Genomic DNA, 13,175 nt, shown 5'->3' with positions numbered 1-13,175 from the left:
TAAATTGACTTCACCGCCACCACTCCTCCTGTTGGAGTGCAGGAAATTGATGAATGAGGCACAGCACTTCTGGCTCCTGCAGTGGTGAAGCCCGTGGTGCTCTCATGCCATACAGATACAGGACTAGGATCTTCCTTTTACCTACTCTGACGGTTTGTTGGTTTGATGTTTTTGGGAAGGTGAGAATTCAGAAGCCCTTTGAGAACTTGAAAGCAAACCCTCAGCTGCTTGTACCATATCCCAGCTGACCTTGTCTAGAAAGCAGAATACTCTCTCTTCCTCAGGCTCTTCAGTGGAAGCTTGTTAAAAATGCTTGGGAAGTCCACAAGTGCCAAAGCTCTTTGGCTACACAGTGGAGCTTTGTATAACTTGAAGGCAAGGGGGGAAAACGGAGTAGTTCACTCTTCCCTCAAGTGCGTCCAACACTTCAGCTCTGTGGCAGTTCTGAGCACGTATGTGTAAATAGTAATTTAAGGATCCTTTCGTCCCCAGAGATAGTGACTCACAAATTGACCTGATTTTCTGTTTAGGTAGTTTAAGATGCCCAGAGTTTGACTTTCCGTGACAAATCAGTACATCATCGCAGAGAGAATCTCTGCTGGAGTGCAGCACTCTCCAGAAATCTTATTGACATGCTGAAGTGGCCAGCAGTTGCATTTTGTGTACGCACACCCCGTGTATTATATTATCTCATCACATTGTTTGTGCTGAATCTGTGATAAATACTGTAGAGCTTCTATTGTATCCTACATATTTTGACATTTTTAGGGCAATTGTGGTGTATTTATTGGACTTGTAAGTCTTGGCGCATTAATAGTCCCATGTTTTCAGGACAGATGTGTACATGCATAGATCAGTAGCAATTTTTGCTGTTCAGTTGCTAATTTGGGATCCTCGGAAATAAACTGGTGAACTTCACCTTAATGACCACACTTCTCGAAGTTCCCTCACTGTGTACTTGCCCATGAGCCTCCTACAGTCTTGGTAGTGAGGCCAAAATTTGGAGGCTGTAGGGAGAGGAATTTAACCCTTCTAGGGAGGGCTCAGATACACTTGCAGAGGAAGTCTGAAAGCTTTTCTTTTTGCTGCTCTTAGTCCTGTAGATGAGTATCTGGGTTCAGAGCTGATGGTGTAGAGCTTCCCAGTGCAGAGCTTGCCATGCTTTTGTAAGAAGAAGGAACAGTTTCCTAACCTGAGTTCTCAGCGTCTCTCCAATAACAACCTTCTGTCCCCAAGGTGGCCAGTTTCAAGAAACCTCTGTGATGAGTACCATGGTGTAATTCTTCATTCAGGTATAAAGGTGTTATTGGAGACTTAGACAAGTTGCTGCCTGCTGGTCTGACAGCTCTGCGGGAAGAACTGACCCATTCAGTTTGCGTTAGAGGAAAAAAATCCCAAAACAACTTAGCAGTAACTGAGAAGCACCAGTGGGCAACCTTCCAAAACAGCCCTGAGGGGAAGCTGGAGATGGAAAAACCCTGCACAATATCCTGTTCAGCTGCATGGTTTTAATTCCAGACTTTACCTTGGTTTTCAGTGATGTTTTCAAACAGGTTTCAGACCTTAATAGTGACTAAAAGTGTAACTGTTGGTTCAGTAGACCGTGAAAAAAAATGCTAAGTCGGATGTCTTTAAAGTGATTGACAAAAGCTGAAGAGATTGTAGGAAACAACGTGATGAAAGGATCTGAAAAGGCATTTATAAATAGAAGAAAAAAAATTCCTGCTATAGTTTTTTTGGATTCACAGGCAGAAGCAGTTAAGCCAAATCTCTTAACTAAAGCTACAGTGAAGCTTTAGGAAAATGTTCTTTAGCTTAGATGTCAGTCTCTGGAAACAGCTGGTGAACATCTCCAGCTGAGTGTCAGTCTTTGCAGTGTGCTGCTTTTCATTGTCGTGGCCCTGTCTGGTTCTGCTGGACTGTAGAATTCACTGGGCCATGCTGAAGAGCTGGAATCAGTCCAGAGGCCAGTGCCCACAGGTGGGTTCAGTGAAAGAGAAACCAAGGCGAGTCAGGAGAGCTCCTCTAGAGAGGGGAGAGCTGTTGGTGAATTCCACATAAAGTGAAATTTTTACAGCAGACAGTGTACAACGCGCAGCCAGAGAGGCTTTTGCTGCTTCTCCCTGGGCTTTTCTTTCTGGGTCTGGGTTAACTGTCCTTTTGCTAATCAGCAAGCAACATGGCTTGATGGTTAAAGCTTTGAGTTTAAAGACTTGAAATAGGACTGTTACCCGTTTGCTGTGACGTGTGGTTTAACTTGATGTCTGCCTCTCCAGTGCGAGCCTGTGCTCCCAAGTTTGGCTGCTGACAGTTTGTCCTTTGGTGCTTGGGTGTGATGAGGTTCTGGTCACCTCAGTGTCCAAGCCAAGAAGTATGTGGGTGTTCTCTGGCACAGGCGCTGATTTCAGACAAGTCCCATTACAAGTTCCTTTCCCACATTTTTTTACTTTACCTTCATTTTGACTGAACTTAACTTTGCTCGCTTCTTTCCCCTGCAATAAAAACTTTTAAAATAGAAAAATAAAATTGGATTCTAATTTCACTGTGAAAAGCTGTACCTTTTAATTATAATGGAAAATAAAATTCCCAATTTCTTCTTGTCTTACCAGCCTTGCTGCTGATTGTGTCATTTGAAGCACATTATTGATTTCTCTATGTGCACTGTGCTCGCTATCTGTGAAATGAGAAGTGCCTTTTACTAGTGATACTGGTGGGGTGTAACATGAGAAGCTTCTTGAAATTCTTGGAAGAAGAGATCTGTATTAATAGCTGTCATTAATTAACTCTTCAGGGGGGGATTTTCAGCTAGTAAATAATTTCTGACCCAAAGCACAAATAGAATAAGGAGGTAAGGGTACACTTTCCACTACGACTAGATGAGTAACTTCAATAACATTCCGCGCACACCCACACCCCCCCCCATATATATTTTGCATAATTTTCTGTCGATGATTGAAGTATTCAAAATAATGCTTTGTAGGTAATTTTGTGGTTTTTCAAGTAAATGTTGTGCATTTCAATTGTTTAAAACTTGTGGTTTTAAGTTGAGCTACTGGATGCTATTTACTTACTTATTGGACTGATTGCAGTTCCAGAATTTTTTGGTACAGACAAGAATTTTGGGTTCACTTCCTTTTGGTAAATATTTACTAAGAACTGTCAGTGCTTGCTTTTTGTCCATCATATGTAACGAGCTTGCTGGCAGAAGCCATGCAGGGAGTAGTCAGATAAAAGTAAAGTCATAAGGGTGGTAACTGGGTTTGCAGAATTCATCCACAGTGCCGTAATTTCTGTGTATTCGTGGGTTTGCAAGATGTTTCGCTGGTTGGTGATACAGAAACAGTAAAGCCACTCTGGGTTCCCTCCACTATATTCTTGACTGTATGAAAACCTGGCCAGGCAAGAGAAATTATGGGCCGGAGTATTTGAATCAAGAGTTAACTATGGGACAGCGTTTCTACCAGGGACTCTGGGTGATGTTTTAGTGACTTGCACTGTGCTGTCGTCTTAACATCTGCAGAGCTTCTCCAGTAAGTCTGAGCAGCTCCCTACAAGAATGTATTATTGAAGATGCATTAATATTTGAAGGTTACTGGTGCTGCCCTGCAGAATGGTTGTCCTTGCTGGCATGACGCACTAAGCAGCTTCTTGACAAAGTATCTTGTATCGTGCGTACGTTGTAGAAAAATAACAGCGAGGTGTTGTGGCTGTCGGGGCCCCACGAGCCTGGCAGCGTGCACCTTGGTGTTGTGTAGCTGTCTCCATCGTCAGCGCTGAGTGAATCGTGCCAGAGGGGTGTGACAGAAATGCAACACGCAAGTGAAGCGAAAATTCTGCCTCTCCCCCCGAGATTAAATGCTAAACGAGTTATTGTGGTTAATTATTCACCGTTGGTGGGTATGGGATTGTCTGCTGCAGTGCGTGTGGGGAGAGAACGTGCCGAAGGAAGGGACGTGTCTGGGAGGTGGGTTACAAGTACAGATTGCTGGGTTTTCTGCAAAACGTTCCTGGTGGGCAGGAGCGCATCTTGCGGCGCTGCGGAGCCGCCCTGCAGCGGAGCTGGCGGGCATTCCCCGGAGCAGTGCTCTGCTTCTTCCCCTACCAGAAACAATTCAGTAGTAGGAGGGCGAGATTGCAGCGAGGTTCGTCCCCTATGGAGATCAGAGGGATGTCAGAGCACAGCCTGCTTTGCTCCCTTCCACAATCCTGGCTGCCAAAGGAGAGCCTCCCTTCACACAGCGCTGGCTGCGTTTGCAGATTTTTCTCTTTGAATGGTAAATGGGGAGAGGTGTGCAGGAGGGTTTGAATCGCGTCCAAGCTTTGTGCATCGTGCCCCGTCATCTGCTACAGTGAAACAAAAAATACTAAAACTGCTTACCACTCCAGTGCCCCTCAAGTACCTGATTTAATAGAGGTAGAGGCTTTTTTAATAGAGATAAATACCTTGGAGATCCTTTAAAAACTGTTCTTCATCCATTTCCCTGGAATGTGAATCTGCAGTTGGCACTTTACTAATAGTGGAGTGCTTCAGAGCATGCATTAGAAAATGTCTACAATCTCTAACATGTAAAGGATTTTTTTTTAGTCTGCTAAATCTCGTTTTATTGAACCTTTTGGCTTTATCTCTTACTGCGTCTGCTGTTTTTAAGCTCTCCCCCTTATATAGGTCACACTTCCACATTTTATGCTTGAGCTGTTGTCTTGAAGCGGTATCACTTGTAAAATGAGGAAGAAAAAAAAAAGTACCATCTCTATAGAAATAGGGCTTCATTTTTGACATAGTGGTAGTAGCAATTTCCCCTTGCTTAATCCCAGTTTGGTTGGGTACTGCTCAACTTCAGCATTTTGAAGTTCTGGTATGTGATAGGATTGTTCCTCTGCAAGTCCCCTAAGCTAATTTTAAGATAAAATTGTTGCATACTGTGTCAGGAAGGCAAAAAATGGGCAGCCAGCCAACCCTGTCCTTTAAATACAGAGGAGCTTCTCAGCTTACGGGCATCTTCAGAAAAAACTGCAATACTGCTTATTTTTAAATGTCCAGTATTTGAGAGGGAAAAAAGCTCTACAGACTCCTTGGTCCGGGGAGGAGGGTGCTTCCCAACGAGCATCTTTATGAGATTCAGAGTCATGACACACTTCAAAGTTATGAAGAAACAAATGTATTTGAAGTTGATTTAACTTCTGTTCAGTGGTGATTTTAGCTTGACTGGTTGATTTGAATATAAAACTTAGTCCTTGAATCTTTGCATTACTGCAGGTCTGACACTCTTTCTCTCACTGAAGGAATACTTGCCCAGTGTTAGAGCTGAAGACCTCATGTGAAGCTGCTCAGTGTGTAGCAAGTCTGATACAGTTTCAGGTGTTTCAGAAGAGGTTTTTAAAATATTAATCACTTCATTAGTGTGGGGAGGATCTTGTAGGCGTGTGGTGTTAGAAGGAAGATGTCCAAATCATGCTTGGAGAGGTGGAGATTCCTGTCAAGCAGCAGCACCCAGGCTGGGGATTCCTCCATTCCCAGCTTTCCTGTTCTTCCCAAACACAACAGCATTGTTCCAGTTTTTACATTTTTACTTTCTGATCAACCTTAATTTTGCCAGTGAACAACATCCCTCGTAACTCTGAATATCTTCTCTCTCCCTTTTGCTACAAAGCTCTCTACGTCTTTGAGCAGTGTTTTATCTCCACTTTTGGCAGGGTCTTTCTCTAGAAGTTTGATTTGCCCTGTACCTGCTTCTGCCAGTCTGCCTTAACTTCTGCATGCTTGCAGCTGCCATTGTTTTGGGTTTCCTTTGCAGGGAGGGGCTGAAAATACAGGAATTCATTAGAAAATAAAAGATCTACTCAAGCCAGAGTTCTTAAGAGAATAATAATGTGGTGTTGATGTACCAAGTGGCTGCTCTTATTGTGCCTCTCAGAGCACGACACTGGAGTCAAAGCATGGAAGGAGTGTGAGGATGAGGACGTAGGAGGAAGCAGTGCTCATCTCAGTTGGGTGAGCTAATCTAGATCCAGACACGTTTTCCAATGCTGAAGCTCAGTATGCCAGCTTCATTGCTCTGTTCTTTGGCAAACTTGACTTTCACGGGTAGGTTGTGAGTGTGTCTGTGTGTGCTGGCTCAGCCCGGAGGTTCACATCACTGTTTTTGATCTGATGGATAGCAAATGCTTTGTGAGGACTGTACATGCAGGTAAGCCTTCCACAGTCATACTCCTTGAGCGTTTTGGTTCTTGGGGGCTGCTTTGAACTGGGGTGTTCAGAGCCACCAGTAGACCTGCCCTCTGCGAATCTGTGTTAACATGTTCCTCAGTGTAACTAACTCCTGTGAAAGTGGATTTTTAATCTGGCAGCAGAAGAATCGCTGTGGCCACCTTTAATTCTGTTTTCAAGGAAATAAAGGCTTCCTCTTGGCTTTTCCCATACATCTTATGATCTTAGCCATATAATAAGCCGTCATCCAGCTGTCATCCCTTTCCCCATACAGACTTTCTCCCAAGTACCCTGATGGGCATTAGTTGTGTACGCCTCAGTCTGCTTCTCTATTAAATATTGAGTCCACTAGAAGACTTCAAATAGACCAGGAATGTGCAGCCTATCAGTGCAGTGAGGCAGAGGCTCAAATTTCCCCTTTGCCTATGAAGCAAACCCAACCTGTCTTGTGGTTTGGGCTCTAAGGAATAGACTGTATTTACAAAAGCAGCCACTGAAGATACAAGCTACTCTTGGAGGACTTCTTGCACAGGTAAATGGAGCAGAATAATATAGATCCTTCCTGGAAAGTAACTACTTTGAAGTTGTCAGGACATTTCATAACTGAACAGAATAGGGTAGCACTTGAAGTGGCCAGGTAAGTCCCCTTTTCTTCTGTGCAGACTGAGATTGCTGGTGATGCAGGATTTTTTTTTGTGTGTGTGTGTGTGTGTTTGTGTTTTTTTTAATACTTCACCCAGAATTTCCAGCAACTGAAATTCAACCTGCTGTGACTGGCAGTGCCACGGATCATCACGTAACATCGAGCACGTGAGAAGTTCCCACATCTGTCTGCTGCAAATTGGGGAAAATCCCCAACTTGTGGAGCCTGACCAGCTGTCCTCATGCAGCCATCTACTCCTGACTGGCCCTGCCTCAGAGCTGATCCGTTCGGGCTGAGAACCCAGACTGGTTTCTGCAGTTTCCTGGAAGCTCAGCACTAGCACAGAACCAATTACAGGGGCTGTTGCAAACCCAACAGCATTTTACCTCTTGTACAGCACTGGTCCTGTAGCACTCAGCCCACTTCTAGTATTAATAGATTACGATGTCTTTAAGTCTCAGCCTCTGCCTGGCTGTTGCTTTTGGTGACAGCGTTCTCGTGTTGCCTGTCGTGCCCTTTCTGCCCACTCCTCATCTCAGAGTGAGCTGGACCAAAACAGATGCACAGATGCCAGCAGCAGTAAATTCATGCCGTGTCTGCTTAAATCTTCCATTATCTGCGTATTATCCATGGATACGCTTGAGGGCAGGGCTGCCATTCAGCAAGGCTAAGGCAGGCTGGAGGAAGGGGCTGACAGAAGCCTTGTGAAATTCCACAAGGATAAACGCAAAAGTCCTGTACCTGGGAGGACTAACCCTTTTGGCCCTGTGGGTCCTGGTGGGCAGCAAAGCCGAGCGTGAGCCAAGGGAGACCAGCAGCATCCCAGGCTGCACAAACAGGAGCACAGGCAGCAGGTTTTGAGGGATGCGGTTGTCCCCCTGCTGCTCAGCAGTTGTTAGACCACATCTGGAGGATTGGTACAAGCAAAGAGTCGATGAAACTGGAGTGAGTTCAGCAAAGGGCCACTGAATATGGTCCAAGGGCCTGAGCACTTTTCCTATGGAGAGGCTGAGGGAACTGGGCTTATTTGGCCTGGAAAGGAGGTGGCTGTGGAGGGACCTATCAGAAATACCCAGAAGGAGGTCATCCAGAAGACAGGGAGGCTCTTCTCTAAGAGAAAGAGAGACATAAGCTGGAACTTGAGAGGTTTTGACTGGGTATAAGGAGGTCAAGAACTGAAAGAGATTGTACAGGGAAGTGGTGCAGTCTCCATTCCTGGCACGTTTGGAGATCAGTCAGGTCTTGACAAAGCCTTGAGCAACCTGGTCTCATCTTAGAGCTGACCCTGCTTTGAGACTTCCCGAGGTCCCTTCCAACCCCAGTTATTCTGTGACAGAGATAACTTCAGTCCTTCCACAGCCTGTTGCTGCTGAAGGGAAGGCGAATGGGCCACGCTGAGGAACATCCAGCTTAGCTTATCTGCAAAAGGGAAACCGGTCACTGGAGCTCATGTGTACAGGACGTGGTCACCTTGAGTTACCCACAAAAGCATGCCATGCACTTTTAGGAGATGTCCCACCTTTTCGTTCTTCTTTAGGCTGTTGACGGGAGGCGTAAGGATTCCAAAGGGCTTCCTCAAAACCACCTCTTCACCATGGCCAAAGCAGAAAATATTTTGTTAATAGTGGGAACGAAAGAGGGCATTAAAGGTGAAATGTACACAGCGTTTCTAGTTTGGTGTTGCTCTTTAATATAGAGGGATAGAAATGCCATGATGTGTGCTGCAGGCCACTGATCAGCGATGGAGTGTGTCCAGGAATAAATTTCCAGAGTTCTTTTTCCTTTGTAAATGTTAGAGAAATCTGAATGTTTCTGTAGAGCTTCATATCTGCTGCTTGCAGCTGTGCTAGTCTTGTTCCTGGAACAAGCAGCATCAGGTTGGCTCATGGACCTCTTGTGTGACCAGGAGCTCCTCTATTACGTTTTCATGGTTTGATGCTTCGGACTCCCTGTAAATTTAAGGTGGTTCAGCACCTCTGCCACAGATCTCCAGGACTGCACGAAGCCAGTGGGAGAGAGCAAGCATGAGAGCCCTCAGGCAGAGGTACCTGTACAGGCATCAAGTACTGACAGCTCCCAAAGAACAGGGTTTGCTTCTGATGTCCAGAGCTATTTTAAAATGTAGATTATTATTCTCTTAGGTCATAAATTGCCAAGCATTCAGGCATAGACCAGCCCACTGATTCATCTCTGAGGCTGCTCTGTCTCGTATCAGCTTGGAACTACTGGTGGGCCCGTATGATTCTACCTCTGGCCAGAGGGTGCTTGCTAAGAGCTGTAACCCACCTGTTTCAGGCAGTAGCTTGTGAGACAGTGCAGTTTCTTGACACCCTAGAAAATGGAAGTAACAGATATCAATAAAATATTCCTCAAAGCGCTTGTTCTGATGCTGAACATGTGAGAGTTAATAATGTTTGTGCTGAGGCATTGACTTGGTCCCAAATCCAGAGCTCCCACTTTCTTGGCTTTAACAGCCAGTGTGGCTGTGATGCTTTTTATGTATGTTCAGAACCTTTTCTTTTTTTTGTTCGAGGGTTCTGTCATCACACTTTATTTCACATAATTCCCCAGGGTTTGGGGTGGAATGAGCTCTTCTGAAGGAAGCCTTTACTACAATCCATGCCTAATAGCTGCTTTTCTAACTAAAATACTGTACCTTTATGTAAGTGTGTAAAAGTAAATGTAATTGGATTATGCAAAATAATCTCTTCAAATGAGGTTTTAAAACGTCAATCAGCACGTTGTAGGTATCCAAAGCTGGATGATTCTAACAGTTCCTTTATGCAGCTGAAAAATAAAGGGTCTCTTACCGAGCTGATATGGAAGGAAGACATATTGGAACCCTCCTCACATCAGAACAGGGTTTTTAATAGCAGAAGTTTCTGCAGAGTGCGATTTTTAACTGTATGATTTCAGTTCTCCCATTACATTAATCCATTAGGCTTTGTGGCAGCTCTCTTTCATCAGGTGCTCTAACTTTGATGCCTTGTTATTCTGGCGCAATTTGTTTCCTGCGCCTTCATTTAGGTTGCTGTCAAATGTCTTTTTAGTGGGGATTCACTGAAAATGTTGGGTTTTGACTGCGAGTGTGACCTTCAGCTTGGTTCTTGTGCTGATGTTTTTGAGAGATGACACACGGCTCTTCCTGAAGGAAGCATGTTGACTTTGGGGAGATGAAAAGACATTTCCTTTGGTGTTTGGAGCATGTGTGGAGCTGGCTGTTGTGCACAAGCTTTTTTTTTTTTTCCCCCTCACTGCTCAGAAAACAGCTAGACCCTCTTTTTCTCTTCTTGATTGCCTTCCCGTGTGTCTCATGATCATGTCTCTTCACTACTCTCGCAGGTCAGATGCCGGGGCCTGGTTCGATGATGCCTGGACAGCCCATGCCAGGCCGGATGATGCCAAGTGTGTCAGCCAACATCCATCCAGCCAGCAGTGGTCCCCCCCCACCCGGCATGTCACCCATGTCAGGAAATCTCATTGGACCTCGTGTTCCTCTAGCAGCTCCAAATGGCATGTGTAAGTGGATCTGCAGCAGAAAACGTTTTGAATATACCTGGCGTGCCTTTTCTGTCGCTTGCCTTGTTGCTGGAAAAGTTATTGTAGTTGAAACCTTTATCTGCTGCAGGAACAATCGGATCTGTGCACATTGGCAGGCAAAGACCAGTGCCAGAGGTGTGCTTGAAGCTTTAAGTGTTTGTCTCCCCTCTAGGCATCCAAACGTAGTCCACTGTCCTTTATTTATAACATCCCTTATTTATAATGACACTAAGGCTCTGCGGTCATCATCAAAAACCTCTCCTGCCTTAGTCTGGAAGAATGCTCAGTAGAGGTGCAGGAGTTACAGCTAAATCCGTAAATAGTGGAGGTCAGAATATAATTCAGTTCAACAGTGCCTTACAGAAAACTTAACACCGTGACATTAAAAGGAGGAAGTTTTAATTAGGAAGAAGCAGACATATATTGGGAATGTTCCTTACAGGGTAAAAATACCTACACCTCCAAAAATTAAGTTGATTTATGCCAGCCAAAAAAAGTACGCAGCTGAAGTCAGTAGCCCCTGTGTGGGTGTTAATGTGAATGAGAGTGAGAGTGTGACCAAACCCAGAAAGCCAAAGAAAAGCTGGCCTGGCTGGTCATGAATTCCTCAGTAAATCTGTCTGTATTAGTTGCAGCCTGGGACAAGCTGCTGGTCTGCTTCAGCGCAGCAGTCTTACCCCAAAAAAATGTTACATAGCCTGTCACCGGCCAGGCAGGAACTGTGATCGCTTGTAGTACCTCTCCCCCAAAAAATAATTGGGGAAAGCCATCCCATTTTGACTTCAGCTGAGCGGAGCTGCTGAGGAGTATTGACTCATCAGCCTAAGCATGAAATACTCCATTCTGATGCTATTTTAGTTCAGACATTTGCTCCTTATTCGTCTGGTGCTCTAGCTTTCCTTAGTTTTCCTTCCCTTTTTCTGAATCTCTACCGCTGGGAATATCTTATGTCAGGTTGTATTCCTGCTTGCTCTCTTCCCTTCTCTTAATTTCTTCTTTATTTATCCACTACTAAACAAGTCCGTCATGTTCCATTAACATCTCCTCTCTGTGCCTGAAAGCTGGCCTTTTGTATCCTTCATTTCTTTCCTCCTACTTGCTGCATCTGTGGATTCCTCTACTTTAACCTACATACGCTGTTCAGAGCTTAAGTGCAGACTCTGTTTATATAAAGGCTATTGTTCCATCTATTTTAAATAGAGAAGAGCCATAATCTAAAGGCTGGAACGTGGAGCTGGGAGATGAGAAATGCTGATTCCAGCTCAGAAAGTTGCTTGACGTGAACTTTGCCAGCTACTGAGGTGCATGCCTGTCATCTTTTCTGTGAAAACCGGGGGAATTTTTTTCCACTTTCACAAAGTCCACACAGTGCTTAGTGGTTGAAAAGCACAATAAAACATTCAGTGGAGCTTCATGTGAAGCTTAAGAGACAGGGAAGCTGCAGTTGTGGCCATTTCTGGGGACAGTCCTTGCTGCTTTCCCCTCGGACAGCTGCATCTCCCTTGGTTTATAGACATCTGGGTGTTAGTGTTGGGTTCCTTTTCCATGTTCAGCCTCTCCTGCTGTCCTGCTCACTGTTTCTCTGCTGGTTTTTTTTGCAGATCCCCCTCCTGCACAGCCACCTCCACCAGCAGAAGGGGTGACCCCACCTCCAGCAGGAGCCCCGCCGGCCTCAGCCGCTCCCTAAGCAGCCAAGGAAGAAGGAACTTCTACAGCAACATCGTGGTGACCAAAAATGAATTCCTCAGTTCCCTTCTGTTCCCCTGGGAGGTCATCCCCTCCTGTTGGTGCCCCGGTCGTGTATGTGTGCCTACACATAGACATATACAAGCACAGATAAACAGTCATCTTTTTTCCCCCCTCCCCACTGCTCAAATCTGGCAGTACTTGGCATTCCTTTGGGAAAGCTTTAGATCAAAGATGCCAGTAGTGCCTCCATGTTGCTGGCAGGAAGTCCTTCACGCCTTGGTCTGCTTCCCTTTTGACTCCTGCTCAACTCTGGTTTTGTTCATCTTGGTGTTTTGAGCTTTGTGTTCTCCTGGGGAGGATAAAAAAACAAAACAAAACAAACCACACAAAGCTTTTAAGGTGGAGGCATTAACGGAGCTTTAGGATGTAACACATGACCACTCCACCTGTGATTTAACATCTCGGGTTCTCCAGGCAGAGCAAAACAGCACGATGGGATGCCAGACCAATATTTTGAGCAGAGAAGGAAAATAAAGGCGTGTTGTAGCACGGAAGGTGCAGGAATGCCAGCCGTGTTCATCACAGGTAATTCTGGGGCTGCATCGCTTAACTTATTAAAGAAAATATTGATCTAGTGCGAATGAAGCCAGGAGTGAATCAATTGGAATTAAACCACTCAATGGTAGGAGTTTTCTTGCTCCAGTTTTTAACTTTCTTTTGCCTTTGAAGGTTGGTAGTTGAACCTTCCCTCTGAGTAGTTTGGTACAGTAGCCAACTGAGGAATAAAACCATGATTTTTAGTCCCTCTTTTTTGGAGCATATACTTTTTACTTTTTAAAATGAGCAGAACACACACACCAAAAAAAAAAAAAAAAAAAAAAAAAAAAAAAAAAAAAAAAAAAAAAAAAAAAAAGTAGATAGCAAAGAAGTGCTAGCATATGGGATTGGGTTGGGATGGCTGGAATGCAAATGCCAGAACTACCTCCTGCAGACAGCCGAGGTGGGCAGGGTCAGCGGCCATGGTACGTGTCTTCGGGACAACTCAGACATCCCCTTCCTCTCGCTGAGCTTCCTTGGTCTGGCGGGTTGTTGTGG

General features: G+C 44.9%; 1 protein-coding gene across 1 annotated transcript in view; it reads left to right on the top strand.

Annotated features, from left to right (window-relative positions):
• The window catches only part of SMARCC1 (SWI/SNF related, matrix associated, actin dependent regulator of chromatin subfamily c member 1), an 83,144-nt gene extending 70,213 nt beyond the window's left edge, over positions 1 to 12,931 (top strand). Inside the window, exons 26-27 of the mRNA XM_026842411.1 lie at positions 10,194 to 10,370; positions 11,993 to 12,931. Of these exons, the coding sequence (XP_026698212.1) occupies positions 10,194 to 10,370; positions 11,993 to 12,078 (263 nt within the window). The 3' untranslated portion in view covers positions 12,079 to 12,931. The remainder of the gene's footprint in view (positions 1 to 10,193; positions 10,371 to 11,992) is intronic.
• The last annotated feature ends 244 nt before the right edge of the window (positions 12,932 to 13,175 follow it).

This window comes from Athene cunicularia (assembly GCF_003259725.1).
Source record: "Athene cunicularia isolate RWA chromosome 2 unlocalized genomic scaffold, athCun1 chr2_part1, whole genome shotgun sequence".
In the NCBI taxonomy this organism is placed as follows: Eukaryota; Metazoa; Chordata; class Aves; order Strigiformes; family Strigidae; genus Athene; species Athene cunicularia.
This window is presented reverse-complemented; position numbering and strand designations above follow the sequence as displayed.